At 36.8% G+C, this 24,942-nt stretch overlaps 2 protein-coding genes across 7 annotated transcripts in view; one reads left to right on the top strand and one right to left on the bottom strand.

Annotated features, from left to right (window-relative positions):
• Window positions 1-24,942, top strand: part of LOC6039215 (flotillin-2) — a 284,003-nt gene that overhangs the window by 14,608 nt on the left and 244,453 nt on the right. The window lies entirely within an intron of this gene.
• LOC6032715 (glucose dehydrogenase [FAD, quinone]) lies at window positions 6,142-18,994 on the bottom strand. The gene is made up of 3 exons (XM_038266102.1): window positions 18,563-18,994; window positions 18,172-18,402; window positions 6,142-7,687 (listed from the first exon to the last, which is right to left on the bottom strand). Exons 1-3 carry the CDS (start codon window positions 18,732-18,734, stop codon window positions 6,192-6,194), a joined length of 1,899 nt encoding a protein of 632 aa, XP_038122030.1. The 5' UTR covers window positions 18,735-18,994; the 3' UTR covers window positions 6,142-6,191.

Below are 24,942 nucleotides of genomic sequence, written 5' to 3'. Positions count from 1 at the left end.
GCATATCATTTTTGTTATAGCTGGCAAAAAATCACGTAATAAGTTAGAAATGTAGAAATATCATCAGGATGTAGTTTAAACAGTCATTTTCAAGAGAATACATGCACAACATGTATATTCTAACAATTTTTCATCAGAATTTGAAAATTAAAATGACTTGTTGTGCTTCGAATCCCGGACACTGATAAAAGCTGATCCGGACACTTATGCTTCGAATTTCGGATATTTTATACAAAAATTTGCTTGCCACCATTTCCTGATGAATATTACCATCATTTTTGCCTTCCTCACCTTACTGAGGAAAGGCTATAAAATCACTCGAAAAATTAACTTCTTAATTCGACCTCGTAGACCTACCTTCACGTATACCTATCGACTCAGAATCAAATTCAGAGCAAATGGCTGTGCGTGTGTATGTCTGTAAGTCCGTGCACCGAAAAAAATGCACTCGATTATCTCCGGACTGGCTGAACCGATTTGGGCCGTTCTGGTCTCATTCGATCCGTCTTAGGGTCCCACAAGACCTATATTAACTATTATGAAATTTTGTTAAGTATTTCAAAAGTTATGCTAAAAAAACGATTCTGGTTAATGTTTGAAAGATTGTAAAAAGGGTGATTTTTGTAAGAAAACCCGTCAAATCATACTTTTTTTCTGTGTAGTGAATGCCAAAACAATAAAATAAATTAAATTACAAGTTTGCCAAAAATGCGAAATATTTCACTGAAATATTTCACAGCCACCGGGAAGGCAAAGCAGAAATTTATGGTTTTGATTTCCTTAAATTCTAGCAAGTTTTTTTTTAAATAAAAATTCGATTGTTTTGACGTTTGCAGCTTAATTGATACCTAAAGAATGCCATTCACTAACATTTAAGTCCAAATTTGTGCGATTCATAAGCAAAATCGAGTGTCTGGAATTTGAAGCAAAACTGTCCGGATTTCGAATCAGCTTTTATCAGTGTCCGGAATTCGAAGCACAACAAGTCATCATAATTTTAAAATTATGATGAAAATTTGTTAGAAAAGGCATATTTGGCATGTATTCTATTAAAACTGACTGTTTATACTACATTCGGATGATATTTCTTCATTTCCAACTTTTTATTTTTTGGCAGCTATAACAAAAATGATTTGCTACTAAGTGTCCGGATTTCGAATCATGACGGTATCATTTTAGTTTCATTTGACCCAATTTCACTCTCTCTTAGGGGTGAGATTGGGTCAATTTTCAAACCTTTAAGGCAGATTTCATCAAATTCACCAAATTTTGGGAAAATGTTTCAAAAATCATGGTTTTCATTAATTGATCATTTGAATATCATTTTGTACAAGTTGGTTAGGTTATGCATCAATTCGTGATAAAATCATCGTTTTAAAACATTTTTCTAAAAACTCCTGGTTTTCAGCGAAATAAAATCCAAAAAATATTCTTTTGATTGCATTTTGTAGGTTTTTAGTTGTACTAAACGGAAATGTCATGGGTTTGCAGTTTATCTTAAGTTAAGTATTTTTTCAAACTAGTGTAAGTTTACCATTTTATTGCGTTGCAACGTCACGAAAAAGGGACATTTGTTTATGTCAACAAAAAACTAAACATTCAATCATTTTGATATTTCGGATGCTTTTTGTACTTGGAAAGAGCTTTCAATTGCAATCTAGAGCGACTTAATTGGTTGTCTAGATCCAAAGTTACAACAGGTTTAAGTTTGCGTTGCAACGTCACGAAATTTTAAATCATATTGATCACATGGCAAAAAAGGTGTATGCGTAGTTGGTTGTTGAAGATAACAGGGTACTAAATATTATATATTTGTTATATAATATTTCCGAGCATATTTACAGAAGAATTGTACATGGGTCATTCACAAATTCCGTCATTTAAGTTTGATGCAACTCAAAAAAAAATTATTTTATGAAACTTGTTGAACAAATCAAAATAGACCGATGTTTACAAGGGGGAAAAATTCTAAAACTTTCAAAAAAGTAATCACGTGGTTACTGGATGGCCCCTTTATGAAAAACTGATTTACGTGAGGGTTCATTCTAATACAACGCAATGATTTTTTGATTTTTTTTATCCCACACCCTTATGTAAGTCAAATTACAGTGAAATTCATTAAACAATAAAAATCACGTGATTCGATTGTTTTTTTTTTACAAACTTTTGTCACTCTGTTGTTGGACGAACCCTTACTTAATTAAGTTGTATGCAACGTTTTGTTGTTCACAATTAAAAATGTTATGTTGCGCAGTTAAACAGTTATATTATTTCCTCAAATTTAATTTAAAAAGCACAAAAGTCAACAAAATAAGTTACGTTGTTTGCAGATCACCCCTTAGGGGCCATGAACAAACGATATGGGCACTTTATTTATAAATTCAAAATAAGCCCTCCTGAAAACTCCTCACCTCCCTTCTAAAACTTCCACGTGTTTTGTAAGTTGCCCAAAACCATTAAAATATTAAGGGAGCGTTCTTGCATTACGTAACAAAACATTTATATTTTTAGACCCCCTCCACCCCCTGGAAATACATTTCCGATACACATTTTTTGTATAAATCCTCGAACCCTCCTCCCTCCCCCTTGATATTACGCCGTTACGTAATGCATGGACGTCCCGTTACATGGATAGAGGACGGGAGAGGGGGAGGGGGGTGGGGTTTCCTTCGTGATAATGGAATAATACAAAAAAAAATATTTTGAAAACCCTTTGGAAAACTTCGTAAATTGTACTGCAACTATGAAAGCAGAATAGCAGGGAGGGGGGGGGGGGGGTGGTCTAACATGGGCAGGCCAATCACTTCACATGTCCTTGTACTGTCTATTAATGTCTTATAATCTTAACCTACTGAATTAGTTGTTCAGCCTAACAAAAACTATGATTTATTTTGAAACTATAATTTCGTGACGTTGCAACGCAACGAAAATCCCTGTTTTTAAAAACAGAGCGGTCTTCAAAAATCGAGGTTTAATTTTTTCGAAAAAGTAATGATTGCATTCGATTTGTTGGCCAATTTTACACTAAAAATGGAAGAAGAACTCCAAATTTGCCGTTTAACAGAGCAGAGTGAATGGCGAAACATGAATTGGGTCCGGATTGAGAAAAAGTAACGCGTTGCAACGTCACGCTACATATTCCCCTCTCAAAAATAGAATATTCGCTTAAAATAATGTTTCAACATTGTTTCTTATAGGAAATTTAATGTACATTCCGAATCTGTAATAACACATGTACTTTTTCAATGTAATTTTTGAGTTACAGCCGAAATACTGAAAAAAGAAAAGTCAAAGCGTTGCTACGTCACGGCGGAATGTGTCATAAGAACAATGCAACGTTCCAATTTTTTCGACGTTATTCAAATTATTATTAAATTCACATAATAAGAGGTGTATCGTTTTTGACCCACAGTCACTTCTACTGACGGTACTATATTTTGGTAAACTTAGTGTATTTTGTACAACAAAAATCTAATTATTTATTTTTCTGGTCAAATGTAGGTTGCTGCTATAGTTTTTAAGGGGTTACATACATGAAAATCGTCAAAAATGTCAAAGGTTGGTAGGCACACACATTAAAACTTTTTTTGAACCTGTTTTCAGGGCATTGGCATATACATTTTCATCTATTACCAAAACAAATTTGAAGACATTTGGTTGTATCATTGCCGAGATATAGTTATTTGAAGTAAACAAAAAAAAACGTGTGCCACGATATCCCATCACTGTTTTGACCAAATCTGCTCAAAATTTGATGAAGACTCGTGAAACCGGTCCCGTGTGCATGACGAAGCCCGATTTTCAAAAAGTTAGTCTTTTAAAAAAAGATAAAAATATTTAAATAACTTCATCTTCTCCTAGTGGTCTAGAGGACTTTTAAAAATTCTATGAAAACTTCTTCTTGGTGTGCTTTGAACACTTTTCTACCACGGTCAGTATAATTCCATACCATTCTTTACGTATTTAATTTGTACTCTTCAATAAGGCCGATGCAAATATTTAAAAAAGTTATTGTCCCTCGGCCCTGGCCGAGGTCAAGGGGGGGGGGGAATAAAAAAATATAAAAATTTAAATAACAAGCCATAGTCTTCACATTTAAATGAAAAAAGTGTTTTAAAATGCATTTTACACTAGATCAGTTGTTTTGCAATCATTAGTTTTCAAAAAATATAAGATCTGATAAAATCAAAAATTGTATCGAAAAAAAAGATTTTGCATCGAAAATTTTCAAAAAACCTTAAGATTTTTTAATAAACCCAAACATGCTAAAAATGATTTTAAACGCAGAAGAATGTATTTTAATTTGATTTCAGCTGGTTGCACTTGAATTTTCATTGAAATTTTGAAGTTTATTGTACAAATTTTTTTTGCCCCTGATTTTTCGGGCCAATTTTGAAGGGGGTTTGGGGTGACAATCTTATATTTTGGTCATTTTTTTTTTTTTTACTTAGCCTCTTAGAAAGTATGCAGTAATATTTTTTTCTGTACTTCACTAAATAATTTATTTGTCACCGTCTTCGGCATAATGCCGCACAGACTGTTGAAACTAATATACTGAATGTATAAACAGAAAAAAAAACAAAAATGGAAAATAACCGGAAAAATATGAAAACCGATGTTTTCCAAATTTATTAAATTTATAACACATAAATTTGCCCATTTCGGATGCATTTTTCCACAAAAGCACAAAAATCCGAACTCCTCCCAGCTCAAAATTCATTCACTGCAGATGCATCTATGTTCTCACATTTCCTGCCAAATAAAAGATAGATCCTGCTCCTGGCTTCTCAAAGTCACCCCAATTCTTGTTGGAACAGAAATGTCCCAAATATGTCCCAATAATAAATCGCAACCCCTCTCGATTATTTTGCTGCACTCACTTTGGGTGCTAAATGGTTCCCATCCCACCATTCTCCTTCACGGGTGTTGCTATGTTATGGTGCTGCTGATGTAGGGCCAGGATTCACTTGGGCCTGCAGAAGGACACGCCGCGTTGCCCAGGCACTAATCACTGCGATGAAAGATTATGACACGCGCTTTGAGCAGGATGTTATTTGTGATGTGAAGTTTTATTGTTCATTTGTAGGGGTGTTTTTTGAGAAACTATTTTTTCAAGTTTATGTTCAACAATTGTGGTTTACTTAGGATGAACTGGGCAAGTTACACTTCACACAATAACATTTAAGAGTTTTGATAATGTAGGACATTTTTATATAGAATATCTTGTAGTGCAGATCAAATTTATACTTTGTAGTGTTTCGAGCAACAACAAATTAGGCTTGCATATTAACCATGTTCTCCAGTGCACTTGAGTACTCAATCGTACCAGTTTAATGAACTCCAGCGGCAAAGTGTTCCAAACGTGTCCGCTTTCAAGTGACTGAACTTTAAACTCTTCAAGGGTTGGCAAACCACCCCTCGGCTAAATGCGGTGGTGTGTATTTTTTAATATCGAAAAATACAAGGGGAACGACCAGGACGCCTAAATGCACGACAGAAGGGATGAATCTGGCGGACTAAATTAATTCGGCCTGCAGGCAAACAGTCGCTGCTGCTGCGGCGACCACTTTGGGTTATGCTGGGAAAATCTCCGGCCCCGTTGTTGGGTCGTCAGGATTGAGAAAATGCTGCAATGTTGAGCCTAATGCATATTTCCTCGTCGGCAGTGGAGATACCGTCGAAAGGTGGTATTTGTATAGATTTGAGACAAAAGTGAATTTGGATAAGACTAAATATGCTATGGAATTAAAAAAAAAGTATTAAAAATTGTAAACATTGAACATTTTCAAATTACCCCAACTTTACGGTCACAAACATACTTCTCTGTATCCTATTGCACTTGACGATGAGGCTGCTGGCGGCGACTACACGGACGGAGTGCAAAACTCCAAGGAGCGGGTTGATAAGTGCGATGCAGGAGAACGACTCACAGTTTTGCATAAATTACACCATACACGGCAGAGTGGGAGAACGACGGGAGTTTCCCGTTTTTTAAGAGAAAAGGGATATATTACAGGCTGTATAAATCAAACGGGTGGGTTGGAACCAATGTTCCGGTTGAATGTTCGGGTTCAACGTGGCTTCTTCAATTAATCTAATTAGGATGTAGAAGAGAAATAAATAGTTTTATTTTACCTTAGTTCTAATATCAGATGAAGTCTAATTGAACGATCTAACGATTCATTCAATCATCACATTGAGCTCCAGCTTTGCTTGACCAAATCGGCCGCCCTCTCACCAATCATGTACGCAACGGCAGCTGTTTGGCCGGAAATGGTAGTGGGAACAACGCTGGTGTCGGCCACTCGCAGGCCCTGAATTCCGTGGACTAACAGCTCCGGTGACACGACCGCCGTCGAATCCTCCTGGGGGCCCATTCTGCACGTCCCCAACTGTTGGTAGGCCGTGCTGGAAAGAGTTCGGATGGCACAGCGCCAGTATTCGTCGTCCGTCAGCGCAAACTGCTGACAGTTGGGCAGGGGTGTCCCCAGGACGCGGGCATCATAACGCTGCATTGAGGGGGATTTGGATATGCGAACCGCTTCTTTGATGCCTTCCAGCAAAGTTTCTACGTCATCTTCCTCCAGTAGTTGGTTTGTATAGATTTTGGGATTATTGAAGGGGTTTGCGTTGCGAAGTTTCATATATCCCCTGGATTTGGGGTGCAGTAGCATTACCGTTGCTGTCCATTGGTCATTGTGTAGCGTTTCCAGCGGTCGGTAGACCTTGTTGTAAATGCTAGTTTTAATTCGCTTCCCACTCCGTATTCCGAGGCCTCCATCCGACACGAGCGATCCGGTCGAAAAGATAAGTGCTATGTCTGGTACTCCCATCTCCTGGGTACGACTCGTTTGTAAAAAGTTCACCGCTTCCACACCCCCGGGAACGGTCAAAGGTCCTTGGCCTTGGAAGTAGTCCGCCAATGAACGAAACTGAAAACGGCTATCCGAAAGGAGGGCTTGCCCGGTCTCGTTCAAAACAAACGTTAATCCATTATAAAGCACTCCGTCGGCTATGCTCTGCCCAACAGGAAGATTGGCCACAGCTGGAACTTTTATATTACGCAAGTGCTCCTCCGGTCCCACTCCCGATAACATCAGCAAATGGGGCGAGTTGATACTTCCAGCCGTGAGAATCACCTCCTTCCTGGCGTGAACATCGTAGTTTCTAAAGTGCTTCGAATACGTCACTCCGTAAGCTTGCTTTGTGTTGTGGTTGATCAACACCTTGGTCACTCGGCTGTACGCCTTAACGTGCAAATTTGGCCGGTTCGCCAGCACAGGTTCCACGAACGCCCGGTACGCACTCTGTCTCATGCCGTTCAACGTCGTAGTTTGGACGTACGAAACTCCCAGCTGAGTTTTCCCGTTCTGATCAACTTTTTTGTGGCCAACTTCCCGAGCACCTTTCACAAAAGTCCGCGCCAAGTTCGTCCGGAAGGGTGGAAACTCCACGTGCAACATACCGTCGTCTCCGTGGTACGTGGAGTTTTCCAATCCTCGCAGCGAAGCGCGTTCACTCTTCAGGAAGTACGGAAATACATCGTCGTAGGACCATCCGGGATTGCCCATCGCAGCCCACCGGTCGTAGTCCGCTCGGTTACCGCGCTGGTACATCATGTAGTTGATCAGGGTGGAACCACCCAGACCTTTACCATGCGGGACGCTGCACCGTTGGTCGACCATACCTGTGGGGATATAGGTTAGAAGGGATATGCCGTAATAATTTTTTAAAAATCGATGGATTTTAATATTTTTTTAAAAAACTTGTTTTACTCAGAATGTAGTACAAAGTCTGGCTGTTTTAAAATCAAAATTTCGTAGTCATTACGTAAAAAAATTAGGAGCTCTGCGTAACCAAAACTGATTTATATTTATTAAATTATCATGTTCTAGTCTAGATTTCTGTTCGTTCATAGAATGAAGTCGTCTATAGGTTTGTTTAGTCATGCTGATTTCAGTCTGCCATGACTACTATGGGATGACTTGATATTCTTGAATTACAGCTTTGCGGACGGTTATCTATATGTTCTTATGGATGTACACAAATGGATATACTCAAGGGTGGGTACGGATTTTCAAAAGTTCTCAGATCAAGTTCTGGTGTGGTTCCCCTTGTAGGGCATACCCATAGGGACTCTCAGCCCAAATTTCAGCTCATTTGGTTGAAAACTGGCTTGTCTCAAGCGAGTTCAAGTTTACATGGGATTTACTATGGGAAATTTTGAATTTTCGTTCATTCGCTCCTACAGGCCTGGGGGAAACATGTAGAAACTTCTAGGATGGCCAGAAATGAGCGGAATCGTCTGGAGAACAACTTTCCATAAGAGACCAGGTCGATTCGTCCAACCCCCATCGAGCTCAACGGCAATACATCCGGGGTTTTCGGAACCAACGGTTTTCCCCAGAAAAGCAACAAATTTTCCTTAGCATGCTATGAATGCTTGATGAATACCGCGACGCCACATGTCAAACAGCTACCACGTGATTGTAAAATTTGCACCATAACATTTTTTTCTTATTTGGAGGTTTAGAATACAGCTAAATAGCATTAGGATCGCCATAAATTTTAATTCTATGGTTTAAAAAGTAATAAAAAGTAATTTTTTATAAGCGATGCTAGTCCACGTGGTAGCTGTTTGACATATGGCGTCGCGGTGTTCATCAAGCATTCATAGCATGCTAAGGAAAATTTGATACTTTTCTGGGGAAAACCGTTGGTTCCGAAAACCCCGGATGTATTGCCGTTGAGCTCGATGGGGGTTGAACAAATCGACCTGGTCTCTTAGAGAAAGTTGTTCTCCAGACGATTCCGCTCATTTCTGGCCATCCTAGAAGTTTCTTCATGTTTCCCCCAGGCCTGTAGGAGCGAATGAACGAAAATTCAAAATTTCCCATAGTAAATCCCATGTGAGCAATTCTCTACCAAAACCGGAAATGGATTTTATTTGTATTTTTTGATTTGGCTCAAACTTTGTGGGGGCCTTCCCTATGACCAAAGAAGCCATTTTGCATCATTAGTTTGTCCATATAAATTTCCATACGAATTTGGCAGCTGTTCATACAAAAATGGTACGTAAATATTCGAAAATATGTAACTTTTGAAGGAATTTTTTGATCAATTTGGTGTCTTCGGCAAAGTTGTAGGTATTGTTAAGGACTATTTAAAAAAAAAATAGGTACACGGAAAAAAAAATTTCCCGATTTTTTTATTAACTTTTTTTTCACAAATACTCAAATTCCCAAAATACGTATTTTTTGATTTTCGAGATTTTTTGATATGTTTTAGGGGACAAAAATCCGCAACTTTTGAGCTATAGAGAAACATGGTCAAAAAATCTGCCGCCGAGTTATGATTTTTGAAAAACTGGTGATTTTGGAAAAAATCGAAATTTCATACATAAAATTTTTGACCTCATTTTTATGCAAAATTGAATTTGCAATCGAAAATTACTTTACAGATTTTTGATAAAGGGCCCCGTTTTCAAGATATAGCCATCGAAAGTTTGATTTCAGCGAAATATTTGCAGTTTTCGATTTTTAAAAATAGTGACCATGAGTGACCATCTCTAAAAATATTTTTTGAAAAGTTCAGAAAATTTGCTATAAAATTGTCTAAGAGACATCGAAGATTGGACCTCTGGTTGTTGAGATACAGCGGCAAAGAAAAGAAACACGAAAATTGAAGTTTTCTAAGTCTCACCCAAACAGCCCACGATTTTCTAATGACGATATCTCAGCAACTAATGGTTCAATTTTCAATGTTAATACATGAAACATTCGTGAAATTTTCCGATCTTTTCGAAAAAAATATTTTGAAAAAAATTAAATCAAGACTAACATTTCTAATGGGCATAATATTCAATGTTTGGCCCTTTTAAAATGTTAGTCTTGATTTAATTTTTTTCAAAATATTTTTTTCGAAAAGATCGGAAAATTTCACGAATGTTTCATGTATTAACATTGAAAATTGAACCATTAGTTGCTGAGATATCGTCATTAGAAAATCGTGGGCTGTTTGGGTGAGACAGAAAACTTCAATTTTTGTTTCTTTAAGCCGCTGTATCTCAACAACCAGAGGTCCAATCTTCGATGTCTCTTAGACAATTTTATAGCAAATTTTCTGAACTTTTCAAAAAATATTTTTAGAGATGGTCAAAAATCGAAAACTGCAAATATTTCGCTGAAATCAAACTTTCGATGGCTATATCTTGAATTTATCAAAAATCTGTAAAGTAATTTTCGATTGCAAATTCAATTTTGCATAAAAATTAGGTCAAAAATTTTATGTATGAAATTTCGATTTTTCAAAATCACCAGTTTTTCAAAAATCATAACTCGGCGGCAGACCATGTTTCTCTATAGCTCAAAAGTTGCGGATTTTGTCCTAAAACATATCAAAAATCTCAAAATCAAAAATACGTATTTTGGGAATTGAGTTTTTGTGAAAAGAGTTAATAAAAAATCGGGAAATTTTTCCGTGTACCTATTTTTTAAATAGTCCTTAACAATACCTACAACTTTGCCGAAGACACCAAATTGATCAAAAATTCCTTCAAAAGTTACAGATTTTCGAATATTTACGTACCATTTTGTATGAACAGCTGCCAAATTTGTATGGAAATTTATATGGACAAACTAATGATGCAAAATGGCTTCTTTGGTCATAGAGAAGGCCCCCAGAAAGTTTGAGCCAAATAAAAAAATACAAAAAATAAAAATGGTCGAAATCGGCCGGTTTTGTAGAGAATTGCTCATGTAAACTTGAACTCGCTTGAGACAAGCCAGTTTTCAACCAAATGAGCTGAAATTTGGGCTGAGAGTCCCTATGGGTATGCCCTACAAGGGGAACCACACCAGAACTTGATCTGAGAACTTTGGAAAATCCGTACCCACCCTATTACTCACATTCGGTATATCTAAAGTGCTATCAGTTATAACTTTGATTTGAAGTATGTTTTGACCAGCTATTAAATAGTTGTTTTGTACTATCAGTTGATTCCTTCTTATTCTTAATTAATATTCATGTTCGCATCCAAAAGGTGATGTTAACTGCTAAACAGGGATGGAATAATCGCAAAAAAATCAATTTCACTTGCGAACTTTCTTCACCCGCAAAAGGGAGGGTAGGCAAATCACGCAAAATAAAATCGCTTCCGAACTTCTCCAAGAAAATCAATCTGTTGATAGGCCACAAAAGTGGTAAAATGTCTATAATAAAAAAAATCTGTTAATGATTTTTTGTGAATTTCCGTGTCAGCCCCACTTAAAAATATTTATTTCACTTTGCCCATCTCCAAAATGTGACAGGTCATATTTCGACGGGTGACGTTACACTTGCAAGTGTTTTAGTTGAAAATCTGGCCACAAGTTAGCAGGACAGCAATGTTTTTTTTTACAAATTTAAAGTTTTTTTTATAGTGGAGTGATGTTTTTACTCTAATTAATATTTTTCTTTTTTTATTTCTTTTGTTAAATAATGTATGACTTTTTGATCCTTTGGTTCCTGAAAAAAGACCCAAAAAAATAAATGTGTTACCCACCCTAGAAGAAAACAAGTTGTCTAGCAGTTCTTACAAGTGACTTATTCACGGCAACTGAAGTGTTTTTTTAACAAGTTTGCTATTTGGCCAACTATTGATCATTTTAAAATGTTAAGAGCAATTCCAGCCCAAAACAGGAATTTTTCAGGTACCGTAAACCGGGGTGACTTTGATAGGATTTCAATTTGTTTTTGGAATATTTTCCAACAAGTAAGGTTTTTCTCAAGATTATTATTTTTAAAACATGTACTGGGGTGGGCCACACAAAGTCCATGCACTATTTGGAAAAAAAAGTTTTTTCAATAGTGTTTAGAAAAATAGTTACGTTGAAAATTCCTAGTTCAAATTCCGGGGTGACTTTGATAGTCATAGTTTTTCTTGTTAAAATCATATTCAAGATGTTCAAACTTTATTTGGACGTTAAATGTAGCATCACTAAAGTAGCTGATATAGTTTTTAAGAAAAAAATAACAAAGTTTATATTTAGTAAACTTAGTTTATAAGCTTTTAAAAAAATACATATAAATTTTAGGTAAAATTGTTGAAAAGTCGTAATTTTGTCTGAAATTTGTTAAAATTAGTTTTGTTTGTAAAATTATCGATTTATATTGCATTTTATACTGAATTCGAAGCACGAATCACAAGTTTTCACATTTTACATGCAATTTGTTCAACTGAAATTGTATATAAATTTCGAGATTTTTTTAAATTGTTTTTCAAAACCACATATTATTTATTATTTACAAACTTATTTAACCTTCACCTAGTGCAAAATTGTTCAAAGAATCCGAAAATGCATTCCATTTTCCGATTCAAAATCATGTTCATTGAGAAAATCATGACACTTTGAGAAGTTTAAAATAATGAGTTTCACCAACATTTTCTTAACTATAGTTAACTAACTTTTTAAACTTTTCAAAATGTTATGAATAGTTCTTCTTGAGGTACTTTGAACACTTCTCTATCACGGTCAGTATGATTCTAAGCCATTTCGTACGTATTTTAATTGTACTCTTCATTTTGCGGAAAAATCGCAAACCTATCAAAGTCACCCCGGCTATCAAAGTCACCCCGTTTTACGGTACTTTTTTCTTGACCCTCTCCGATTTCAATGAAACTTTGTAGACATGTTATCCTACGCTTATATAAGCCATTTTTATGTATATGGAGCCAGTTCCACACTATAATGACATTTGAGAAGGGCGTAAGTGTTTTAAATATTTTTGTAATTCGGAATATAAATATTTCTGTATCTCGAAGCCGTTGCATCGTATCAAAAAGTGGTCAAAGACAAACTTGTAGGAAATTTGACGGGCTTTTCGATAAAAATACACTGAAAGAAAAAAACAATCAACTTTTATGAGATTTTTTGATTTTTAAGTTTAAAAGTCAAATTTGAGGGGGAGCCCACGATTTTTTTTCGTTCAAAATTTTTGTGACGATAGCCTAAGATGTTACAAAAGACTCACGAAAAATGAAGGATGGAGCAACTCACCTAAAAAATACAAAAATCATTTACTGAAACTGTTTTTTTGAAAAGTGCTCTAAACGTCAAAATTTTCAAAATCCGAATACGGGAATCGATTTTCCAGACAATTTTACATAAAAGTCTCCATATTGACTACTGTCCTAAGTCCAATCCTTGTGAAGTTACAGCGGTTTTAAAAATAAAAATGTTGAAAAAAATGGTTTTTTGATGGTTTTTGGCAAATTCTATATGACCGACTTGATTTTTCAGTCTCGAAAATATTTTTACCGGAAAGCTCGTCCAATTTCCCATAAGTTTGTCTTTGACCACATTTCAATTGGATGTATGGGCTTACAGATATAAGCTAATTACATTGCTCATAACTGAAAACACAATATTTTTTCAGTGTAGTATAGTAACTTGGATAGTAAATTAGCTTATATCTGTTAGCCCATGCATCCAATTGAAATGTGGTCAAAGACAAACTTATGGGAAATTGGCTTTCCGGTAAAATATTTTCGAGACTGAAAATCAAGTCGGTCATATGGCAAAACCATCAAAAACCATTTTTTCAACATTTTATTTTTAAATCCGCTGTAACTTCACAAGGATGGACTTAGACAGTAGTCAATACTTTTTAAAATTGTCTGGAAAATCGATTCCCATTCGGATTTTGAAATTTTGACGTTTCAAAAAAGTTTCAGTAAATGATTTTTGTATTTTAGGTGAGATGCTCCATCCTTCATTTTCATGAGTCTTTGTAACATCTTAGGCTATCGTCACAAAAATTGAACGAAAAAATCGTGGGCTCCTCAAATTTGACTTAAAAATCAAAAATCTCATAAAAGTTGATTGTTTTCTTTCAGTGTATTTTTATCGAAAAGCCCGTCAAATTTCCTACAAGTTTGTCTTTGACCACTTTTTGATACGATGCAACGGCTTCGAGATACAGAAATATTAACATTCCGAATTACAAAAATATTTGAAACACTTACGCCCTTCTCAAATGTCATTATAGTGTGGAACTGGCTCCATATACATAAAAATGGCTTATATAAGCGTAGGATAACATGTCTACAAAGTTTCATTGAAATCGGAGAGGGTCGGGTACAACCGATTCCCTATTTGGCATGGAATTGCTCTAAAGTAATCTGAATTTCTAAGTGACCCTTTTTTTGCTCAATTTTTATGGCAAAACGTTCTTGTTCAAAATTTGAAAAAAAACCTGAAGATGTTAAACTTGACTTGAAAGAAGGGTACATTTAAGCTTTACATAGTTGATGAGACCAAAGGCAAATGTAACGAACTAAAAACTAAAAAGTGCTTACAAATGTTTTGCTTAAAGAATAAAAAAAAATATAAAATAAATTTTGCGCTATGAGCAAAAGGAATTCAGTATTTTACTACTTACGCCGATACAATTTTTTTAAAGTTTTGGCCGGAGTCAAAAAAAAAACAATCCATAGTCTTAATTTTGGAATAAAAAAAAGTGTTTTGAAATCGTGGCCATCGTGCTAACTTGTCGTACGTGCATTTTGGGCCAAATTGAGTTAAGAACGCCATTTTGTGCAGCTCACAATGCCTCACCTTTTGACCGTCACAGATCCCCAAAATTCGATTTCCTGAGATATTCAACAAAAACCGAAAAAAACTCCGTGCATTTTTGTCACTTTATATATGAAAGTAGTTTCAATCTTGTCGTGCTATCTTGTCACTCCATGAAAATTGATGTAAGTGCGACAAAAGGCCAAAGGGATTTCAGGCCAGGAAAGTCAGGATGCGTTTGTCGCACGTACAAGCTAGACTACCGTAAACATTTGTAATTATAACTCGGGACACCAGTAACCAACTTCAACCAAACTTTGGGACAATGCACAGAATGGTGAGCCAAATAAAACGTGTTTGTTATTGTTTACATTGCGTGCTCTCGTTTTTGAATATTCAAGGTCAAACATTAAAACGCGTTTTTCTCGGAACGTCAAAATGGCACGACGACGTCGAAATGCATTTTACACTAGTTCAGTGGTTTTCCAATCATTAGCGAAAAAAACTTTTACGCAACTAAACATCGAAAATTTTCAAAAATTCTAAAGATTGTTGACAAAAACTTTAAATTAAATTTGTACCAGTCTTATTTATGGCACCAAAATTTTTCTATGAATTTTGTCTTCCCCTTTCTCTTTTGAAAATTACCCCAAAATTTTGAGGTAAAATAATGCTAAAATTATAAATCTGTGACATCGATTGTTAACTATTAAGAAAAAAAGGAGGCTTGATATTTGACATAAGTTCCCCCTCATTAGGCCTCGACCAGGGCCGTGAGACAAAACGTTTAAATCAAATTTGCAAAAGCTTTGTTTTATCAAAGCACTCACAGCACACTAATCAACAAATTTAGCCATAGCTGTAATGATATTACGGGCTTTTATCGGTAGTTTTCGGTGAAATTAAACTCACAAATTAGAAGAAAGTAATGAAACTGATAGGTGGATAGATGACTAGACTATCCACCTATCAGTTTCATTACTTTCTTCTAATTTGTGAGTTTAATTTCACCGAAAACTACCGATAAAAACTAACTTAATCCACCTGTGTGGTTGATGCCTTCCTCACTTTTTACCAACAATGGGTAATATGAGTGGTTTGGACACATATTTCAGCTATTTTTTTTAGGTCCAGAAAAATAAGTACACAGATATAACTTAAGTTGTCATAACTCGAGACAGGGTTGCCAGATTTTCTATTATGTGGACTCGTTGGAAAGGTCTCTTGATTACCTAACCAACGATGGGTCGGATGATGGTTCCGGACATCGTTCACATACATTTAAGTGAGATCCGGCTTCAAAAAAGTACATAAATATCACTTAACTGGTCATAACTCGATACAGGGTTGCCAGATCTTCAATTATGTGGACTCGTTGGAAAGGTCTCTCGATTACCTAACCAAAGATGGGTCGGATGATGGATCCGGACATCGATTACATGCATTTAAGTGAGATCCGGCTTCAAAAAAGTACATTAATATCACTTAAGTGGTCATAACTCGAGACAGGGTTGCCAGATTTTCAATTATGTGGACTCATTGGGAAGGTCTCTTGATTACCTAACCAATGATGGGTCGGATGATGGATTCGGACATCGTTTACATGCATTTAAGTGAGATCCGGCTTCAAAAAAGTACATAAATATCACTTAAGTGGTCATAACTCGAGACATGGTTGCCAGATTTTCAATTATGTGGACTCATTGGGAAGGTTTCTTGATTACCTAACCAATGATGGGTCGGATGATGGATCCGGACATCGTTTACATGCATTTAAGTGAAATCCGGCTTCAAAAAAGTACATAAATATCACTTAAGTGGTCATAACTCGAGACAGGGTTGCCAGATCTTCAATGTTGTGGACTCGTTGGAAAGGTCTCTTGATTATCTAATCAACGATGGGTCGGATGATGGATCCGGACATCGTTTACATGCATTCAAGTGAGACCCGGCTTCAAAAAAGTACATAAATATCACTTAAGTGGTCATAACTCGAGACAGGGTTGCCAGATCTTCGATGTTGTGGACTCGTTGGAAAGGTCTCTTGATTACCTAACCAACGATGGATCGTATGATGGATCCGGACATCGTTTACATACATTTAAGTAAGATCCGGCTTCAAAAAAGTACATAAATATCACTTGAGTGGTCATAACTCGAGACAGGGTTGCCAGATTTTCAATTATGCGGACTCATTAGAAAGGTCTCTTAATTACCTAACCAACGATGGGTCGGATGATGGATCCGGACATCGTTTACATGCATTTAAGTGAGATCCGGCTTCAAAAAAGTACATAAATATCACTTAAGTGGTCATAACTCGAGACAGGGTTGCCAGATCTTCAATTATGTGGACTCGTTGGAAAGGTCTCTCGATTACCTAACCAACGATGGGTTGGATGATGGTTCCGGACATCGTTTACATGCATTTAAGTGAGATCCGGCTTCAAAAAAGTACATAAATATCACTTAAGTGGTCATAACTCGAGGCAGGGTTGCCAGATTTTCAATTATGTGGACTCATTGGGAAGGTCTCTTGATTACCTAACCAATGATGGGTCGGATGATGGATCCGGACATCGTTTACATGCATTTAAGTGAGATCCGGCTTCAAAAAAGTACATAAATATCACTTAAGTGGTCATAACTCGAGACAGGGTTGCCAGATCTTCAATGTTGTGGACTCGTTGGAAAGGTCTCTTGATTATCTAATCAACGATGGGTCGGATGATGGATCCGGACATCGTTTGCATGCATTTAAGTGAGACCCGGCTTCAAAAAAGTACATAAATATCACTTAAGTGGTCATAACTCGAGACAGGGTTGCCAGATCTTCGATGTTGTGGATTCGTTAGAAAGGTCTCTTGATTACCTAACCAACGATGGGTCGGATGATGGATCCGGACATCGTTTACATGCATATAATTGAGATCCGGATATATGTGAAAACACATTTTTATACATAACTTTTGAACTACTTATCGAAACTTCAAACAATTCAATAGCGATGTATGGGACCCTAAACCAAGTCGAATGCAACTGGTTCGATCAAAATCGGTTCAGCCAGTGCTGAGAAAACTTGGCAAGATTTTTGAACACATACATACATACACACACACACACATACACACACACATACACACACACACACAGACATTTGTTCAGTTTTCGATTCTGAGTCGATATGTATATATGAAGGTGGGTCTTCGAGCTTTTGATAAAAAGTTCATTTTTAGAGCAGGATTATAGCCTTACCTCAGTGAGGAAGGCAAAACCCGTAATATCAACAATTTAAGGTGATTAAAACAAAGTTGGGTAAATAAACAATCAGTCTCAATACTGAGCATAGCTGTAATGATTATCATATTACTATAATATGTAAACTAACGACTACATTTGTTAACTGTTAAGTACAACTAAGCAACACAAATTGAATTGAATTTAAAAGTTTGACGAGCTTGCATTCATTTAAGATTAACTTTTCATTTTCAAACACAGGCAAATTGATCCAGATTTTTCAGCCGTGCACGATTGAAAGCAACAATTTATAATTTTGAACACTTTCACGTCATCGGAATGATATTCAAATCCAATTTAAAACTTTCCCAATACATACCCCAGCACGAACTATTCTGATATTCCGCCACATCGGCCCAGTTGTAGTCCGAGTTCTGCAAAAATCCCGTCAGAATGGGAATATTGTTGAACTCATTCTCCACGGGACCAGCCTCCAGCAGCAGCACCTTCCACCGGGCATTCTCCGACAGCCGGTTGGCCAGCACACATCCGGCCGGTCCTGCCCCAACGATCACAAAGTCGTACTCCGGAATCTCCTTAGATTGTGCGTCTTGTTTTTTTGTTGTTGTTGCGTTGCGTTGAGTGGTTTTTAAGTAAACAAAACAAAAAAAAAGAGGCAAGGCATCATTTATTAGACACGTTTTTGCAAAGTCGCAAAAATTTCACCCGCGTGACGCTAAGTGTGAGAGAAAATATAACTGTCGCCTTACTGCTGGTGCTACCGCTGCCGCCATAAGTAGGTTGCACAAAGTTGTCCCCTGTGTCGTACCGGTCGATGTGGGCCAACGACTTGAGCAGGAAAAAGAATGCATTTCCAGAACCGACAACGCACAGCACCGCGAACGTCGCGACCAGAATCGAAAATTTCACCGAAACCGCCATGGCGCCAAGCCAAGCGATCAAGAGATGATCGTTCACTAAATTAGTCTGTTGACACCAATTTCTGAACGCAACCACAAAGAGATAAATCCGATTGTCACCTTTTGCGCGAGACACCTCCGAATTTCACATTCCTTCCGGCGCACGTGCCTTCAGAGAGATTCCCGAGTTTCGTCTGTCTATCAACGAGTTGGCGCTCGCGCGATCGCCCAACAGTTTGCTTCCGCTCTGGCCAACGTCCCGATCAAGACTGTGGCCACCAGTGTCAGCAAAGTCCCTCCTGGCTGACCATCATCGCTACTAAGCATTGCGCGGATCTTCGTCGCGCCATGAACTTGAAAATTAGCGGCGTTGCTCATCACAGTGCCTAGCATAAGAGCGATTCTCTAGAAGAACGTGGTTCCAAATTGATTCAGATTCACCATGGACCCGTTCCAATCGACAGAATTAAGTTTTAGTGAATTTGATGCCAATACCTAAGTAAAACTGTAATTTTTTTTGAAAAAAAAAAAAACATACAGTCAGTTGCGAACTATTTGAGATACATTGAACAACGATTATTTTTATATTTTTAATTTAATATGGCATTTTAAAGTTTTCTACTTGTTTTCAATTTTGAGATCCCACATTAAAAATTTGCGCAACATTTTAGAAAAAAACATTTTTTTCATGAATTTATCGATATTAGAAAAAACAGTAGTATGACTGTTCAACATGTATTTAGCATTTTGTGATTCTTTTTGTTTAGGGGAGCTGGGGGTAAGACGGCCACCCCACTGTTTTGCTAAGTATACTAATGAATATTACTAAAAAGTTTAGCAAAACTGTTTCTCATGCTAAATAATTCATATGGCGTCCCCTTTGCCAAACATATTGTTTGAAATGTCAGTGATTTGATATAGCTTATATTTTTGAAGGTTTTTTTGACTATTAAGACATATTTGTAGATAACGAAAAGCTTTTTCAATAAAACTACCCATTTTTAATCATAATGCTTTGAACTACCGTATCGACAACATTCCTTACTGTCATATAGCAAAACTCATTGCATAGTATGAAATTCTATCAAAATTTGTTATGCAAATCGCTAATTTAATATTGTTTACATAATTTTGATTTACTTCTTCTAGTCGAAATACACAAACTAATTATTTTGCATCAAATTGTGTTTGTTTTGTAGTAAAAAATCACAGTTTTTCATAAAATGTGGTCGCAATTATATGAAATTCACTGAGCCAAAATATGATTTTTTTTCACTGCATTTTTCTGCACACTTGAAACTTGATTTTTAACCATAATAGTTATGATGTTCAGAGAAGTCTGTTCAACCAACCATGTAGGTATTTGGGTGGATTTAGCAAAGTTATTAAGTTAATTTATAGCACTGACTGTCTTACCCCACATGGGTGGCCGTCTTACCCCGCGTATTTCAACTATATACGATTTGAGTTATTATTTTAAAATTGCTGAAACGTATTGAAAATTGTTTTCAGACCAACTAATTTTAGTTCATTTCTATAATGGACTACTAGTAGAACAATATGTACGTAATTTGACATCAAAATAATCTGTTGTGTAAATCTTATGAGACTTTCCCTTAGGGTGACCGTCTTACCCCCATCTCCCCTATTGAAAATTGATAATAAGGCCTGAAATTTGCGTTTTTTTAACTATAAAATGTAACAGAAAAGTACATAACAACTGGCGGATGAATATTATTTTGAATTTGTGCCTCTTTTTTTGTCTTATATAGCCCAGGGAAATTTCGGCCTTTCACGAGCAATTCCAGCTCAAATCAGGATTTTTTCTGGTACTTTTGTACCCGACCCTCTCCGGTTTCAATGAAACTTTATAGATATGTTATCCTATATAAGCCATTTTTTGTGCATATGGATCCAATTGTACTCGAAAATAACATTTGAGAAGGGCGTAAGGTATTTAAATATTTTTGTATCTCGCAATTTAAAAATTACTGTATCTCGAAGCCGTTGCGTCGTATCACAAAGTGTTATTTTTACCGGAAAGCTTGTCCAATTTCCCATAAGTTTGTCTTTGACAGCATTTCAATTGGATGCTTACAGATTTAAGTTTAATTACATTGCTAATAACTTAAAATAGATTTTTTTTTCAATGTGGTAGAAACCTGGATAGTAAATTAGCTTACGTAAATATCAAAACGAGTCAAATCAAAAAGCTGTCACAGGCAATCTTATGGGAAATTGGACGAGCTTTCCGGTAAAAATATTTACGAGACTGAAAAGCCAAGTCTGTCATATAGAAATAGCCAAAAACCATCAAAAAATCATTTCTTCCAGCATTTTTATTTTTAAAACCGCTGTATCTTCTCAAGGACTGGACGTAGGACAATGGTCAATATGGAGACTTTTATGTAAAATTGTCTGGGGAATCGATTCCCACTACCGGTTTTTGAAAATTTTGACGTTTAGACCACTTTTAAAAAAAAAACAGTTTTAGTAAATGATTTTTGTATTTTTTTTAGGAGAGACATACCATCCTGCATTTTTTGTCAGTCCTTTGGTAACATCTTAGGCTATTTCCTCAAAAATTTTGAACGAAAAAAATCGCGACATCACCTTTAAATTTAAGTTTTAGGCATAAAAAAAAACTCAAATAAGTGGCGTGTATTTTTGTTTCAGTGTATTTTTTCAGAAAGCTCGTCCAATTTCCTACAAGTTTGTCTTTGACCACTTTGTGATACGACGCAACGGCTCCGAGATACAGTAATTTTTAAATTGCAAAATACAAAACTATTTAAATAACTTACGCCCTTCTCAAATATTATTTTCGAGTACAATTGGATCCATATACACAAAAATGGATTATATAGGTCTAGGATAACATGTCTACAAAGTTTCATTAAAATCGGAGAGGGTCGGGTACAAAAGTACCAGAAAAAAACATGATTTGAACTGGTATTGCTCTCACTTAAGTACTCATATTTTTATACAGGGTTGCCAAATTTTCAATGTTTATGTCCTATCTAAACAGTACATCAAATATGAATGCTACGATGTTTGCTACGGCAGAAACGGAAGCAATTTTTACCTAAATGCACGACATTTAGCCTTTAAAAAAATTCTTTTCAAGTGCTCAACACATTAGAACAGTGTTGGCAGATCTACAAATGTCATGAAGTCTTTCAAATACCAACTCAACCAAATATAACAAAACAATTGAACATTTGTTCTGTTTTCGATTCCGATTTGATAATATGCGTAAATATGTGTTTATTTGCAAGTTTTGTTTTATTAGTATTTAAATAGCCTTTCCTCTGTTTTTATGGTAAATGAATGTTTATTCGTAAAACTTAAAGACGACTGAACCTCCAGAGAAATGCCCATCCGCAGAGATGGTCAAGAGCAGGGCTGGCCGGAGGGAGAGCGGCGTTGATCCTAGGATCTTGCGCGCATCGCCCGGTGCCACATTTGAAGAGGTCGCGCGCTGTCGCCATCGTCGTCGTCGTCGTCGGGTTGTTATTTATGATGGATGGTGTGGGGCGGACCATCAAACTATCAGCTGAATGCCGTAAACGCAGACCAAAACAAACCTAGCCATGTGTGAGGGGTGGGTAGGGTGGGGATCGAGGAAGATCAGTTTGCTGAAATACTTGAAAAACAAACAAAGAGAGTAAATGTTCCAGAATGGAAATAAATCCACCTGATGTGGATGCAGAGGAGGTTTGCGAGGAAGGGGAGCGCAACCGGCTTATGTTGACTATTGCAAAACGAAAGACGACGATGGCACGAAAGATCAAGTTCATCAACGGCTTGATGCATGATTGCAGACGGATCTCGCGGGTGTGGATATCGCGAATTGATCCAAATGAGCTTGGAAAGTGGTTATTGGTGGCAGATATAGAAAAGATCAACAGCAGCAGAGTTTGTTTACGGATTAGTCACGATGAAAGTTTGTTTCTATGTAAAAAAAAGAAATTCTATTGACCAAGTTCATTTGAGGTTTCAATTTGTAACATTTGAAACAAACAGTAAAAAAAAAAATCATGTTAATATTACACCTTGGAATGAGTACATCTTATATGACAGAAAAATTGTAATTTTCCTAAAAAAAATTGTAAATTTACCACGTTTCTCTTGTAATGCTACTTTTTCAGTCTAAACAGGTAATATTTAATCTTCAAATTTTACACCTTCCAACTTTAAACAATTTTTGACTGTGCTGTAGTTTCTTCTAAACACACGATCACTTATATTTTCTATCATTAATTTCCGTATCTTTAAATGTTCAGATGAGTTAATTATCCTTATCTTTACAGATTTTTCAACGAATCAATTTCAAAACAGCAATCTTGTTTGCTGAAACCTGTAATTATTTGGCTCTTCCGTATTTTTTTGTTCAATGGTTCAGGTAAGAGATCAAAGTGCATTAGGAACGTTAAATTGTCTTTTTTCTTATTGGTTTAATCTAATGACGCGATTTTCTACAATTCTGCAGATAATGTTCCTTGAACCAAAGGTTCTAAACTGCAAGCACCGTTAGAATTAGAAAAGGTGCATTCCCAACAACACACCAAAGGCACACCTGCATTGATTCCTCCATTCCAGGCAGGTAATTATCACGCCCTCTTCATGACAATCTTGGTCCCGCGCGGGTGAACAACCTGCTGTCACCTTTCTTCGCCGCGATGGGCTCACTCTTCCTGGAACGGTGCACTTTTGCACTGATCACATTCCAGCTGGAGGCAGCCTTGAAAGCTTCGTGCAGCTATGGGCAAAATTGTTCTCGGCTCATCATCATTACGGAAGCTAGAGAGAGCCATAAAACCGGCTCGAGCAGCTCGTTCTTGCGCGATTCAATCACTCAAATGTGTTCCCTCTGTCAGCTTTCTCTTGCCGCAGGAGTTTATTAGCTTTAGCTGAAGAGTTTACTTGAAGGCTGGACCGGTCAAGATGTTCTGAGATGTGTTGACAGACTAATCCTCTTCGTAGAAGATGATTGGGAATGGGAGATTGTCAAAATTGCATGGAATTATCTGTTTCTGAAAAGTTGTAACTCGCAAAACGTGCACTTCTAGAGGGTTCAGAATCTCTGAAAACCTGTTCCTGTGTAATCGCAGATGACCCAAAGCGTCGTCTTTCAAATACCAGGACTCGGTCGTTAAAGCTTCCCGAAACGTTGATTTTAATTACCCATGTCTTGGAATAAAGTGATTAAATCTGGACCAGGTGATGTTGAAGCTGGCACGCGCGGGCTGGAGATGAGCTTCGTTCGAAATTACATCAAAAGTAACGACTGACCTTCGCGTTACGGTCATCCGGTTTCAGGAAGTGATGAATGGAATAAAACCTAACCATATGGCCATAAATGAAGAAGAGCGGCAATTACGCGTATACAAACTGGACATCGCGGATGAGCTGCTTGGGATTGACGGCTGATAATTGTGGTGTGATTCATGGTTTTTCTATGTTTTTATCACTGAAGTACGTGCGGTACTAGATACCATAGCTTGATTAATGTAAAGATTGCTAGAACAGGGAGGAGGGAGGAGCACGCAAATCTACAAGTTTAACTTTGTATGACTTTTACATTCTACACTAACAAATTATAGGTTGTAAGTTCGGTGAACTCTCATTCCTTCACCTGATTTTTTCTTGGAACGTTTCGACCCTCCCAAAAATTGCAATTAATTAATTCTGCTTCCGAAAATTATAAGTTTCCCATTTTTAATCACAGCAATGTGCGTCATACAGGTCATCATTATTCGAAGTCAACGGAGCGAATCAAGTCTGGCAAAGCTTTAAAAAGCTGCATATTTACATGTCGCAGTATTTCATTAGCCTGTGGTCCTCCGGTCCACTGTTCTGAATCGAGCTATTTGTGTTGAGTCAAAATTTGGCGTTTTAAACACCCCTCTCCCATATGCCGGTCCCAGTAATGCACAAACAGTGTCTTTGTCTTCCATTAAAGAGGGTGACTTAGAACCCGAAAAAGGGAAACTTCGTTTCACTTTCGGGAGTTGTGTTTGCTAAATAACCTCCAGAGACTCAACTTCACCTAATTTGTACCAAACAGTCTTGTCACAACATAAATTAGCAGAATAGCTTAAACAGTGTTGTATTTTTGGAAGCAGCATAAATTATACAATTCTCGTTTGCGTCAATCTCGAAAATTTTACGCCCGACTTGTTATAGTTTCGAGTTTTAACTTAAGCCACATCTACGCGCCTTTTTTT

The sequence above is a fragment of the Culex quinquefasciatus genome, chromosome 3, assembly GCF_015732765.1.
Source record: "Culex quinquefasciatus strain JHB chromosome 3, VPISU_Cqui_1.0_pri_paternal, whole genome shotgun sequence".
Taxonomy (NCBI): domain Eukaryota; kingdom Metazoa; phylum Arthropoda; class Insecta; order Diptera; family Culicidae; genus Culex; species Culex quinquefasciatus.
Note: the sequence above shows the minus strand (reverse complement) of the source record. Positions and strands in the feature narration are given on the sequence as shown.